Consider the following 15,338-nt stretch of genomic DNA (forward strand, 5'->3'; position numbering starts at 1 on the left):
TCTTTTCTCTTTCAGAGGAGACAAAAATTGTAACAAGATAAAGAACATGGAAGCATAATTAACTGAAACTTCTTTTTATTTATTTATTTTTTTGGGCTTTGCAGTCATTACACCTGCCACTTCAACCCAGCACTTCAACAACAGTTACAATTTTTAATAACATTTCGGTATAGTGGGCCTAACAAAAAATGGGCCCAACAAAAGACAGCCCTGTGGCTCCAAAATAGGTCCAAAATGACCCAAAATATTTAATATAATATAACTATATAATCATAAATCAACCACTAAAATCAGCTATTAATATATTTGTATATATATTTATATATAGTTTAATTTATTTTCGTGTATTTATATTTTAATATGTATTTTATACTTAATGGTTAATTTTAATGTAGACGTAGTATAGACAATATAAAACATACATCAGCAAAGCAAGGTTTCTCATGTAGGTGTGGGAAAACAAGAAATCAAGCAATTAACCAGAAGGCAGAAGTAAATCCTAATGTAACCATTTTCAAGGCTAAACTATTGGAACAGGAATACTTAGAGACAAAAGAGCAAATGATTCCAACACTCCAAACAATCAGAAGAGGAGACAGAACAATTAGTAATTGAAACCAAACCAGTTGGTTACAGTTCAGTTGAGACTGTTAGATGGGTGTAGTCCTTGCTTTATACATAATTAAATAGTGATCACCTAATGTTCAAGCCAACCCATCAAATGCTTTGCTGAATCTTCAGTCTCAATCTCAACCCCTACCAAATTATGCTTTATAAAGTTCTTCAGGTCTAAAACTATCATTCACACGCAAATAAGATACCATTGAGTAGATTTAATAAAACATCCTCAACTCATTCTTTCTTTGATTCTAGCTAGTCCATTCCATTATGCTGGGAATAGCAGCATGTGTGGTGGTAGTGAGTGTTGTAATTTATGCATATAAAAGAATAATGCCTCCTCCACCAAAGGGTCCTCCTGTTATTACTTCACCAAGAATTAAGCTGAGAGATGGTAGACACTTGGCTTATAGCGAGAGGGGGGTCCTGAGAGAAAATGCTACATACAAGGTCATTCTTGTCCATGGCTATGACAGCTCCAAGGATATCTATTTGCCTCTTTCTCAAGTAAGAACTCCATTTGCCTCTCCAAGGATATTTAATTTGAAAAATGATTGCATATAATGAGAGTGACATACATGCAGGAAGTGATGGCAGAGCTGGGTTTGTACATTGTGACATATGACAGAGCAGGGTATGGAGAAAGTGATCCAAATCCAAAGCGCAATGTGAAGAGTGAAGCATTTGATATTCAAGAACTTGCTGATCAGTTGCACCTGGGTTCTAAATTCTATCTTATTGGGATGTCCATTGGAACATACCCTGTTTGGGCCTGTCTCAAATACATACCCCACAGGCATGCTAATTAATTTGACCGTTAATATTCACAAATAAGTTCTCCAAAATTTTTATAATAGATTAGATCTTTGAGATAAGTGAATGGTGAAAATTTGCATGTTATTATCTTGTTATAAAATTAATAATTAATAATTATTAGATGATAATTTAATGAAACATATAAAATCATTTAATCATTTTCAGTTACTAATTTCATATTGAAAATATCTGCATATGGTATCAACTGTGGAGAATGATTAACTGCTTGAGGATGGAGAATAATTGCGTATGGTAAAGTTGTTTTAGAGCCCTCTCTTGTTAATTAGGTGTTGGTTATGTCTGTTTATGTTGTTTTCTATGAGACCAAAATCTTTGTTCCCGGATAATAATACCCCCAAGAAATAACTGATTCTTAGATTGGCTTCTATGGTGATTAGGGCTGTGCTTTTTGTCTGATTATATTTAGTGCGACATAAACTTAAAAGCAGTATTCAAGGTTGTCTTTATATTGGAGGAGTTATGATTTTTTGGTGTTGGTGTTTTAGATATGTAGGTGTTGCTTAGGCAGTTAGGTCTTTTGGTTAGAGTTTTAGTTTAGGTGCATTATTATGGTTTTGAATATTTGTCTTTCTACCACTGTTTAAATAATCAAGTACTACTCTTATTGATTCATAAAAAAATAAAATAAAAATATCTACATATGAATCTTCACCTAAAAATAATCAATTAAGTCTTTAGATTTAAGGACGTATAACTCTATAATTTCATTTCAAAATCTTTTAGAAGTTCATTTTGTAAAAACTACTTAATACTTTTAATTTTAAAGAATTATAATTCTATAATTTCATCTCAAAAATACTTTTAATTTCAAAGATCTACAACTCTATAATTTTATTACAAAATATTTTAGAAGTCTATTTTATGAAAAGTAATTAATACTTTCAATTTTAAAGGCCTATTATAACTCTATAATCTCAAAAATACTTTTAATTTCAAATACCTATAACTCTATAATTTCATATCAACATTTTTAGAGGTCTATTTTCTGAAAAGTAGTTGATGCTTGATAGCATTGATGGTTGGTGCAGGCTAGCTGGTGTGTCACTAGTAGTTCCTGTGATAAATTTCTGGTGGCCTTATTTTCCTCCAAAATTGGTGAAGCGGGAATTTGAGAAGCAACTTAAAAGGGACCAATGGAAACTGCGGATTGCCCACTATGCCCCTGGATTTGTGCTTTATTGGTGGATGACCCAGAAGTTCTTCCCTCGTGATTCTATATCTGAGAGACACCCTATACTTCTTAACAAACGAGACCTGGAAACTATGCAGCAAATGTCACAAGTACCTATGCCCAATCAGGTGCAATTTCCATTGCTACCTACTTTCATAGAGTTTACATAAATAAAACTCAATAATATAGTGAATCACTTGATGTTGCAGCATAAGATACGGCAGCAAGGTGAATATGAATCCTTGTATCGAGATATGATGGTGCATTTTGGAGACTGGGAATTTGACCCTATGGAACTTCAAAATCCATTCCCACAAAATGATGAGGCTTCTTATGTGTATCTATGGCAGGGTCATGAAGACAAGCTTGTTCCATTTGAGCTACAAAGGTTCCTTGCAAGGCAACTACCTTGGATAAGGTATCATGAAGTTCCGGATGGTGGACATTTCATCATTCATGAAAAGCACTTCTGTGAAGCTATTTTTAGAGAACTTTTGCTTGGAGAACAACCAAAAATTAATTAATTATTGATTTGGCTAATTAATTAGACCAAATAGAACATGCTTTGATGTAATAAATAAACTCTAAATAATCAAATTAGTCTCTAAAAAATTATTTATTTTTTAAATTGGTTTTTAATATTTTTTTAAATTAAATTCATCTTTAAAGATTTTAAGTTAGTCATGTTAAGTTCTTCCGTCACTTTTATTATTAACGTCGTTAGAGTTTGCTAATATAGTATATTATGTGACATCACAACATATTTATTAGTCTTAATTGACTATTAATATGATCAGTTTATGAAATTAGATCAAATCAACTTTAAATTGAAAAATTTTAATACCTCAAATTCTTTTCTTAATTAAATTTTGATTTGATCTAATTTTATAAATTTATTATGTTAATAGTCAACTAAAACTTTTAGATGTATGTTATATTAGTAAATTTTAACATTATCAACAAAAAAAATAACAGAAGAACTAATGTTATTAACTTAAAATTTTTAAAAGATGAAATTAATTAAAAATATTTTAAAGATCAATTTAAAAAATGAATAATTTTTTAGAGGCGAATTTGATTTACATAATAAATAAATAACAATGTAATAATGCTATATGTGTTAACCAAAAAACATTGCTTGAATAATAGGCTAATTTTTCCTTATATATATGATTGACTTGTTTATCACTGCGTGGGTATTCATAGCGGGGCTAACTATTTTTCCATTAGTGTATCTTGTACGTAATTAATGAGATTAGGAAGAATTTAACACAGCAGCATAACATACGTAACTCCATCTCCATCTCTCCTATCTGGGAAAAAGAATGTTCTATATTTGATTCCTGCCTCAAAATAATCACATCAAAATTTGTCTATATATATCCACGTTATTATTTTAAGGAAAATTTACTCCCCCAATCCGTGTCTGTGTTCTAAAATAATTAAATATTGCGTTAGACGCACTTTTATAGTGGTAACACACTAACACTTGAATTAGTAAATAGTAAAAAAGAGTCATTTAAATAAAGATGTCGAAAACATTTTTTTAAAAATATTTTTTAAAAATTAAAATTTAATATATATAATTAATTAAATTGTATTATTTTTATTAAAATTAGACTGGATAAATTATTTTAGTAAAAAAATTAATAAATTAAATTTTAAATCGATATAAATTAATATTTTTAATAAAAAATTACTACAATATTCTTATTATAAAACACAACTAAAATATTCCTATTATATATATATATATATATTGAAAATTTTAAATTTTAACCCTATAACGATAGAGAAAAAAAGAGTTAGAATTTAGAATTCTCAACCTTAATATATATAATAAGAGTATTTTAGTAATTTTATATAATAGGGATATTGTAGTCATTTTTTATAAAAATAATATTAATTTAGACGAATTCAAAATTTGATTCATTATTTTTCAATCAAATTAATTTATTTGACATAATTTTAACAAAAATAACATACTTTAAATAATTATATATATTAAATTATAATTATTAAAAAATATTTAAAAAAAAAAACATTTTCTACGTCTTTATAGAACATTCCCTAGTAAAAAACTAACATTTTATTAAAATTAAATTCTCCGCAAGAAGCAATTACGAATTGCAAGCAATGTTGTATTAGTGTAGGTAGTCTCATATTAATTATTAAATCAAAACTTGCAGGATTAATCAAAATAAAGAAAGGAGCCAGAAAACAATAAAAGTGACGGTGACATGCATCCAGCTAAATATATAAAAGAATATTCTTAAAATATCTTGGTATAAACTCCCACAACCCTCACCACACAAACATTCATCTTCTGCTATGTTTATACGACCTACCCAAACATAGAATTATTATTATTATTATTATTTTCTTTTTACCGAGAAAAATTTAATGCTGCGACTTTTTAGATGACTTCTTAGATGAGCATGAGAAGACTATACCATTTGAGGGATAATTCATTGACAAACATATTATTATTATTATTATTATTATTATTATTATTATTATTATTATTATGTGCTATCACTCTCTAGTCTCTAATTACACTTTGCCACTCTGTATGTGATAGTGTGGTCTTAAATCGAAATATGCACAATTTCAGGAGCCAGCAATCCAGCATTATGAGCTTTAGTAATCAATTTTTTTTTCTTTAATCTTCAATCATCAATACAACTTGCCATTGTTGTTCTAATTTCATCAGGAATTTACTAACATCTAAACTTATGGTGTACGGTTATATTAAAATGCAAAAAAGTAAAAATAAAAATTAATCATCCTATTGAACTAAGTCAACAGAGATCACTTCCAGTAAGAAAATATATCTAATTTCAACAAAACAAACCCATGAAATATGTTAGACTTGTAAATTTATACATTTCAATAAAGCAGTTCTAAGGATTAAGGAGATAAGTTCAAGTGATATTACTAGAAGATATTTTTCTTTTGAAAAAATAAAAGAAAAAAAAGATGCTTCCTTAATGGAACCTTTGTAAAGGATATCCCCCAGAAGCAAAGGAAACAACTTGAGAAAGTCAAATCAAGTACCTCAAAACCTCTCTGATTTAAACAAACCAAATGAACCAAATTCAGTTTTCATTCCATTCATATTTGATGTGCACACAGAAATAAAAAGCATAGCTTGGATCTACTAAGTCATCAAGAACAGATGAAAAGATTCGGACATCACCTTAAACTATTGTTCAGTGATAAAAAACCATCACAATCTCAGGCAAAACAACTCTGCAGAGGTTTCTGTCAGGTAAACACTGATAAGATTTGTTCATTCTCAATGGTTTCAATATTATATATGTTGTTGGTTTTTGTTTCAGGGGACTAAGGTTGTTTCTCCAAACCAAGATGATCTTGTTATGATTTCACCAAGAATTAAACTCAGAGATGGGAGGCACCTGGCTTATCTTGAGAGAGGGGTTTCTAAGGATGTGGCAAAGTACAAGATCATCATTGTCCATGGTTTTGGAAGCTCCAAAGAGATGAACTTTCTCGCACCCCAAGTACAATTACTCATTCCCTTTCAACTTAAACAGAATAGTAGTACTATACAATTAAGATATTCATATGCTGAACAAGGTTAGATGACTGAAAACTCAACGTGTATATATACATATATACAGGAACTAATAGATGAACTAGGCATATATCTGCTGCAATATGACCGAGCTGGGTATGGAGAAAGTGATCCAAATCCCAAACGCTCGCTCAAAAGTGAAGCACTTGACATTCAAGAACTTGCTGATCAGTTAGAGTTAGGGCCACAGTTCTATGTCATTGGAGTCTCAATGGGTTCATATGCTACATGGAGTTGCCTTCAGTACTTGCCCCACAGGTACAGAATTACAACCTTCCATATGGATATATAGATTGCAAGACAAAATAGTCTATTAGGATTTGTTTGATAAGAGGGAGATTGTGTGTGTATTGTATATCAGTATGCATAGTTTAAGCAAAGGACTAATTAATTTTGTGCAGGCTTGCAGGGTTGGCACTGATAGCACCAGTGATCAATTACAAGTGGCCTTCACTTCCGAAGAGTCTAATAAGAGAGGATTATAGAAGGAAACTTGTGCAATGGGCAAGGTGGCTTGCAAGCTATTGTCCTAGGCTATTGCATTGGTGGGTAACTCAAAAGTGGCTGCCTTCAGCTGCTGTCATTGAAAAGAACCCAGCTTTCTTCAACAAGAGTGATATTGATATTCTAAAAACACTCCCTGGCTTCCCAATGCTTACCAAGGTACTACCTATGAAATTGGTATCCTGTATATATAAGATTATTCAACATTACATATGTTTTAACTTTGATTGTCATCACTTTGGTGTCTCATTTTGTTTGTCATCTTTGTATACGGAAGTAGGCATAAGCTGAAACACTTAAATTCCTTTTCTGTTATGTTGCTTGTTACAGGACAGCTTAAGGGAACAAGTTGTATTTGACACACTTAGGCATGATTGGAGGGTTGCTTTTGGAAAATGGGAATTTGACCCTTTAAAGCTCATGAATCCATTCCCTCATAGCACAAGTTCTTCAGTTCACATATGGCAGGGATATGAAGACAAGGTTGTGCCATCTCAACTTCAGAGGTTTGTGTCAGGGAAGCTTCCATGGATACATTATCATGAAGTTCCAGATGGTGGACATTTAATTGTGTACTATAGGGGATTATGTGAGGCCATATTAAGGGCACTCTTACTTGGACAAGAATACATTGCATATAAGCCTAATAAGTCAGCATTATTTGCACTCAATGGGGTTGAGGACAAATGTTCTTGCTCCAGAGAGGAGGATCCTACTTGTAGGGATCATTTAACCCTACCTCTTCATACTCCAAAGGACTAGTTTTTGCTTTTCATTCAAAAATGGTAGATATAGAGAGTTCTCCATGAAAATATTTATTTTGGATTGCTTTTTACATTTTCATCATCTGTTTATTGTTTACATTTTTTCTTCCTTTGGGAAAAATATGTCAATTGTGTAAATTATGTTTGTGATTTGTTGGATGAAAAATAGAAATAGAAGGTGCCTTATATGTAAATTACTAAATTATACTTAGCCATCATTTTTTTGGAATCATGCATGTGAAAGTGTTCTGTTTTTGACTAAGTGTGTAACTTGTTAGAAAGAAAGGAAGAATACATGAAAAAGATGGTCTTAAACTTACCTAGAATTTTTGGATTATAAACGTTTGGAAACAAAAGGAATAGAACTCTCCATCAACCTGAGATGTTCTTCTCCAAAACATGATCTATTTTTTAGATTTCTGTAGAAAGAAAGGTAAAGTTACATATCCTAAATTCTAAATTCTATCCTTAAATCTTAAACCTTTTAAAAAATAAAAGTTAAAAATGTAATTTTATAACAAGAGAAAAAAATGGGCTAATGTTAATTAATTAAAATTGATTCCATATATTTATTTAAATTAAAAATATAGGAAGTAGATATCTATCTATTCTATTATATAAAAATCAGATGTCTGCACTTAATGATGGAGCTGACATGGCATGCTCCGGAGTCTGGAGAGTGTTTCCTAATTTAATTATTTTAACTCATTCAATACAATTTATTACATAACTTAATTATATCAGCTAATTGATTTCATTAGATATTTTAAATATTAATATAATTTATTATAATATATATTACTTAATTAATTTTACTACATTAATTATAAGTTGTTATATTAGTTAATTAATTTATTCATTTATAAAGTTTAAAATAAAATAAATAATTTATTGTTTATTCTAATTGAATTGTCATGGGGGGTTCGGCTATATTTTTACGTTGGTTGCCGAAGACCTAACACAACCTTCTTCCTTTATCCGGGTTTGGGACCGGCTATGTACCGCAAGTGTAACATAGGCGGAGTTTATTTATTCTAATTGAATTCATTAAATTTAATTATACATTACATACGAATTAATAATAATTTGTAAATCATTTTATATTATATATGTATTAACAAAATATTATATATGTCTTAATGTGTTAATTAAATATTATATACGCACAGAAAAATAAATACAAAGATGATTTATATAATATTGATAATATTATATTAGCATGGTAATTTATTTTGTTTTGATATCATACTGAAGGTTGTGATAGGCTTAGAGAAGGGGGGTTGAATCTATGCCTTCCTTTGATTTGCTGTTTTCAATCTTTTTAAAGCAAAGTTACAAATCTGATTCTGTTTGAACTTAGCAGCGAAAATTTATGAGACAAATTATTTTTGTCTCATGAATATCAAAAAACAGAACATGACAGAGAAGAAAAAGCTAACACCAGCATGTATCCTGGTTCGGTTGCTTTGTGCTATGCAACCTACATCCAGTCTCCTCCACAACTATGGAAGAATTTCACTATAGTTAACAGTATTACATACACCAATTTCACACTCAAGTTCTAACCTAACTTGACATTGGCTATGCTAACACTCAACTATTTACTCTTAGTGCTAACCCAACTAAGAAAGGGATACCAAACAGGTACAAGATACAAGACACTTAGCTAACCTAAAGAAATCTGAAAATAACTCTAGGCTTTTCTCTAAAGTGTATCTCTCAGCCTTTTTCAATTCTTGGCTTTTTCTCAAGCTTTCTCACAATGCCTTTTCTCTCAAGAAATTACAGAAAGATAAGCTTAGAAAAATACATTACAAGCAGTAAAACATGAAGGAGATTGACTTCATCAACAGCCTCTGTGCTATGCGAAAAACCAGATTAGCAAGCCTCTGATTCAGTTCTTCATACTGGCGGAATGCACCTTTGATTAGGTTACACTGTCCAGTTAGTTGAACTTCTTCAAAGAGCTCTCTCAGAACAAACACCTCAAGTTCACTGGTTATCTCTCCTTGCCTCTGAATGAACAGCAAGCTCCTTTTTATCTTCATGCATGTTCCTTGGTTCTTCATCCAAGGTCAACACCTTGAGCCTTGAGCTTCACCAACTCACAGATTCACTTTTTCATCTTTAACATCAAAGAGTAACCTTTGTTTCTGACTTTTCCAACTTGACCGAAAGCCATGAAGAAGTAACCGAACTTGTTTTCCAATGGTCAACCAAATCTGAACCCTTGAACACCAACTTGGTCCCCAAGTTTTGATTAAGACCATAGATACACAGCAGAATAGGGCAGAGAACAACTTTCCCTTCAAAGCCATTTTTGGATAGAGCAGAGAGTAGGGAAGAAAGGATGAAGATCTGATGCATGCAAGATGATATGGTTTACCTTTCTTAAGCTTGATTTAGCTTGGGATTTCTGTTTTAGCTTCTGTGCTTCAAGCTTCAACTCTCTCTCTCTCTTGCTTCTTTGGTTAATGGCTTATGGAAGAAGCTTTTCTTCTCTTTCTCTTTCTTGCTTTTTCTGAAATCTTGATGTGACTTGATTAGAAGGAAGAAGAACGTTGCTTTTAGTTAAGCAAGAGAGAGGGAATTTCAATTCTGAAACCAGTTCGGGCTTGGATCGGGTATTAGTATGCATGGCCCGATTTAATTTCTTTGGTTTCTTCCTTTGCTTTTGCTTGGGCTCTTTATTTTGCTTTCAACCCAATATTCTTTGCTGAATGCCTTTTATTCCATTTGGGCTATTAACATTTGGCCTGCAACAATAAACAATTAGTTAATAAGTAGATATAATTAATCAACACTAATTATTTATTTTGCTCAAAAATAATGTTTGTCATCATTAATTAATTTAGTTAATTTCTTAACTCAACAATCTCCCCCTTGATGACAAACATGATTTAAGCAATAATCAAAAGGAAATAAGTTTGAGTTAGGTTTAGAAAACTCCCTTTGATTTTATGTTGCTCCCCCTATCCTTTTCAACAGTAGCTCCCCCTGAATCTATGCTTTCCTCTTTATCCCTGTTTCACATTGTTCTTAAAGAAAGCACGATAAAGAGTTATGTACAATATATCTTGTACAAGGGATATCAAATGAGCAACATCACATAATCAGCCCAACATCAAGCTATTATCAGCAAACAAATTCAGCATGTGAAAACAAGTATTAATGCAGCAAGAATAAGTAAGAGGTACTAGGATCTACTATCCTATCCTATCCTATTGCTAATTTTACTCCCCCTTTTGTCATCAAGGGCGGATAAGAGCAACAAAAACAAAGTCTTGTATCCTACAGAAAAGAGTTAGAGCACAGACCAAAGTACTAATTAAGCTGTCTTAAGTGCACCAATATTAAGAGTTATTACAGTCATCCAAAATGAAATAGTTCAAAAGTAGCAAAAGAAGCAGAAATCATGAGACAAAAAAGAGAGCAGCAGCAGTTTTTATGAGACAAATCCTAGGCATCAGAACCATTCCCCTCCGAAACAGCATCCTCTTCAACATCAGTGGCAATATCTTCATCATTGTGAAGGTTATCAATGAAGGTCATGAGCACAGCCACCCTATCCCTTGATTTCTTCAGAAAGTTCTCATGCTTGCTAGCTAACTTCCTTTGTTCCTTGCTCATGGAAATCATGTGATTTGATTGAGATACAAATTCTTGAGCAACATCCTTGACCACATTCAGCAGAGTGGATTTCTTCCCAGTGAAAATGGAAGTACCCTCGGTGGAAGGAGCAGGAGAATCCTCAGGGGCAAAGTCCTCATCTTCATCATCTAGGACGACTCTTTCAGATCTAGTAGGTCCTTTGTTCTGTTTCACTGAACCACCCCCCTTTAGGTATGAATGTCTATTTTCATATTTCTCATTGGTCAAGTCAACACCAAAATGCTCAAATATGCAAGTTAGAAACATGCCATAAGGAAGTGCTTTATCTTTTGTACTTCGAACAGAATCAAACATGTATCTAGCCATCAAGTATGCAAAAGAGATTTCTGTTTTTGTAATAAGGGCATATAAAACAAGTGTGTCAGTGTAAGAAACCCTTTGATATGAACCACTTTGAGGAATCAAAATGTGGTTGACAATGCGGTGTAATTGAGCACGTTCATATCCTAGGGCTTTGTGAGTGGGTGTGATGCCATCAATTAAAGAAACATGTTCACAAATGTGAGCCAATGCATCAAGATAAGAAATTCCAACACATTCATCCCACTTAACCGAAGTGTAAGCACAAGGCCCAACATCAGTATACTTCAATGCATCACTGACAGTTTCATTATTTAAAAAAATGTCTCTGCCCTTAACATAAGAATGCACACCTCCTTCATGGTAAGTCATGTTCGCATAAAATTCCTTGACCAACTGAGGATATACAGGTTTTTTGATGTCAAAAAGGTGATTCCAGTCTAAAAATTCCAAGTTTTCAACAAAAGGAAAACCTTTCTTTTTCAAATCAGGTAAATCAGCCAGAAAAGATGGACATAGAGTACGATACTTAATAACTCCCTCATAGAAATCGTGGTTCATGGCAGATTTGAAACGATGGGGTTAAAGTCTGAGTGAGATGTCATATAGTGTGATTTGTGAGCAAAAGGATCAACTTCAGGTTCTCTAACAGATGAGAGAGGAACTCGAGCTTTACCTCTTTGAGAACGTGATGGAACAGACCTAGATTTTGGTTGTGTGGACTCAGGTGGAGGTTCTGGTGCTGCAGGTCGCTTTCCTTTGGATGAACTCGGTTTTGATGAACCTGGCTTGGATGGTGTGACTTTCGGTGGTGGCGTTGGCTTGGCAGAGGCAGGGAACCTTGAAGTGTTCTTGGTCCGAGCCATGGGGTCACAGCGAGGAGGAGAGGTGGGAGGAGAAGGAGATGGAGTGAAGGTTTTGTCTTGTGAGCGAGTGGAAGGTTTGGATGGAAGTTTATACAGCTTTTCACGAGGAGGTTTATGAGCAATGGTTTTCTTCCTCATTTTGTGGTTAAGATTTAGGAAGAAAGAGAGTGTTAGGGGTAGTGGTGAGAACCAAAGGGATAGAGGAGGAGTTATGGAGGGAAGAGAGTTATGTTGGTAACCGTACCCAAAAGCAAATTTCCAAAACCATGCAACTGCATCACCATTTGACAAGACTTGAAAAGACATGACATCATAAAGGAAAGGATTTTATTTGATTTTTAAATTAAAACAGGAAATTAATTTTAAATTTTGAAAGGCAATCAGAATTAAATTGAAACACTTTTTGGACCAGAGTCAAAAATTAAGTTAGCCAAAAAGAAACTTTTCGGGCCATTAAACAAAAATTTTAAGAAAACTTAAACACACACTTAAACATAAGAATGTAACATTCATATTGGGCCCAGATGTGGTTTGAACAAATGAGACACATAGGACTGCCCAGATCTGAAATGAGGTTGGCCCAGAATGATTTTTCACTAGCAATAAGCCCAGAACACGCTGACTAGAAGGAAACATTCATCATCTGCCCAGAATTGTCTCATACCTGTTTATGAGACAAAAAGCTCCAGCAAGAACATCAGCACTTTTCAAACAAGGAGTCATAACTCGAAATTCCTAGACAGGTCCTAAGCAAGCAGAATCTATCCTCAGCTAATGGTTTTGTAAAAATATCTGCTAATCGCTCCTCTGATTTAACAAATTGAATGCAAATATCCCCCTTTTGGACATGCTCTCTTATTGAGTGAAATTTCACTTCAATATGCTTAGTCCTAGAGTGCAAAACTGGATTTTTAGAAATATTGATGGCACTCATATTATCACACAATAAGGGAATATTTTCAGCATTTAACTTGTAATCAGCAAGTTGTGTTTTTAACCATAAAAGCTGAGAACAGCAAGAAGAAGCAGCTATATACTCAGCCTCTGCAGTGGATAATGCCACTGTTGGTTGCTTCTTACTTGACCAAACATTTAAGGACTTTCCCAGGAAGCAACATAAACCAGAAGTGCTCCTTCTATCTATTCTGTCACCAGCAAAATCTGCATCACAATAACCAACTACAGAAAATTCATCAGTCTTAGGATACCAAAGACCAAAATTGGATGTGCCATGAATATATCTAATGATCCTTTTAACCGCAGAAAGATGTGACTCCTTAGGTTTGGATTGGAACCTAGAACACAATCCAACACTTTGCACAATATCTGGTCTAGAGGAGGTTAAGTACATAAGAGAACCAATCATTCCTCTATACCTAGTCTCATCAACATCTTTCTCATTTTCTCCCTTATCTAATTTAGAATTCGGGTGCATGGGAGTTCCCATAGGTTTGGCATTTTCCATACCAAATTTCTTAACTAATTCCTTGGCATACTTTTCTTGATGAATGAAGATACCGTTTTCAGTTTGTTTAATTTGCAGCCCAAGGAAAAAATTAAGTTCACCCATCATACTCATGTCAAATTCGCTTGTCATGAGCTTTCCAAAATCAGTACAAAGGGATTCATTTGCTGATCCAAAAATAATGTCATCAACATATATTTGGACTAAAATAAAAGAATCATTAGAGTTCTTGATAAATAGAGTTGTATCAGTGGTGCCTCTTTGAAAACCATTTTTCAAAAGAAAAGAGCTAAGTCTCTCATACCAAGCTCTAGGAGCTTGTCTTAAACCATAGAGAGTTTTAGACAATTTAAAAACATGATTAGAATGCTCTTTATTTTCAAAACCAGGGGGCTGCTCCACATATACCTCTCTATCTATCACACCATTTAAAAATGCACATTTCACATCCATTTGGTATAGTTTAAAACCACAAAATGCAGCATAGGCTAAGAGAAGTCTTATGGCTTCCATTCGGGCAACAGGGGCAAAGGATTCATCAAAGTCTATTCCTTCTTCTTGGTCATATCCTTGTGCCACTAGTCTTGCCTTGTTTCTTGCAATGCTACCATCTTCTCCTAACTTGTTCCGAAATATCCACTTGGTGCCGGTCACTTTCTTTTCACTTGGCCTTGGAACCAAAGTCCACACTTGGTTCTTTTCAAACTCAAGAAGCTCATCCTCCATTGCTTTAACCCAAGAGGGATCATTAAGTGCTTCCTTGACGTTTTGAGGCTCTATTTGTGAAAGAAGGGCAACGTTTGAGCTTTCATTTGCCTTTCTAGTGGAAGACCTAGTTTGCACTCCATGAGAGACGTCCCCAATGACAAATTCCTCAGGATAAATTCTTCAAGAATCTCCATTCACGAGGTTTGGTGGACTTGGATGCGGATTCAGTCACCAAGGGATTCTGTGAGCTGCTGTCTGCAGAGTTTCCTTCAGATTCATGAGACAAAATGGAATTGTCTCTTGATTTTTCAGTATTTGCAGTTTCTGGTTCAGCTTGTCCAGAATTTTCTTTTTCATGATTCTGAGCAGTTTCATCTTCCATTTGAGCCTGATTTCCTGCATCACCATCTTCCAAAATGCTTTGCACCAAGTTAGTATCACAGAATGTAACATGTATGGACTCTTCAATAATTCTAGCATCTTGATGATAAACCCTATATGCTTTACTAGTTGTGGAATATCCTACAAATAAGCACTCATAAGCCTTTGGATCAAATTTTCCCAATTTTCTTTGTTATTTAAAACAAAACATTTGCATCCAAAAATGTGCAAGTAATCTAAGTTTGGTGGGTAGCCTTTCCAAAGTTCATAAGGGGTTTTCTTCAAAAATTTCCTTATGATTGTTCTATTCAAAATGTGGCAAGCTGTGTTAACCGCTTCAGCCCAAAGGAATTTTGGAACATTACTCTCACAAAGCATGGCTCTTGTCATCTCTTGTATGCTTCTATTTCTTCTTTCCACAACACCATTTTGTTGTGGTGTTCTTGGACAAGAG

At 33.4% G+C, this 15,338-nt stretch overlaps 2 protein-coding genes across 2 annotated transcripts; both read left to right on the forward strand.

The window, feature by feature from the left end:
- Positions 1-806: 806 nt before the first annotated feature.
- Positions 807-3,794, forward strand: LOC112706909 (uncharacterized). Its single transcript, XM_025758426.3, has 4 exons — positions 807-1,125; positions 1,203-1,414; positions 2,484-2,754; positions 2,836-3,794. Exons 1-4 carry the CDS (start codon positions 889-891, stop codon positions 3,148-3,150), a joined length of 1,035 nt encoding a protein of 344 aa, XP_025614211.1. The 5' UTR covers positions 807-888; the 3' UTR covers positions 3,151-3,794.
- A 1,457-nt stretch (positions 3,795-5,251) lies between these two features.
- On the forward strand, positions 5,252-7,694 carry LOC112706910 (uncharacterized). Its single transcript, XM_025758428.3, has 5 exons — positions 5,252-5,897; positions 5,968-6,150; positions 6,271-6,482; positions 6,626-6,887; positions 7,059-7,694. The coding sequence occupies exons 1-5, from the start codon at positions 5,805-5,807 to the stop codon at positions 7,488-7,490; spliced, it is 1,182 nt and encodes a 393-aa protein (XP_025614213.1). The 5' UTR covers positions 5,252-5,804; the 3' UTR covers positions 7,491-7,694.
- Positions 7,695-15,338: the final 7,644 nt, after the last annotated feature.

This window comes from Arachis hypogaea, chromosome 8 (assembly GCF_003086295.3).
Source record: "Arachis hypogaea cultivar Tifrunner chromosome 8, arahy.Tifrunner.gnm2.J5K5, whole genome shotgun sequence".
NCBI lineage: Eukaryota > Viridiplantae > Streptophyta > Magnoliopsida > Fabales > Fabaceae > Arachis > Arachis hypogaea.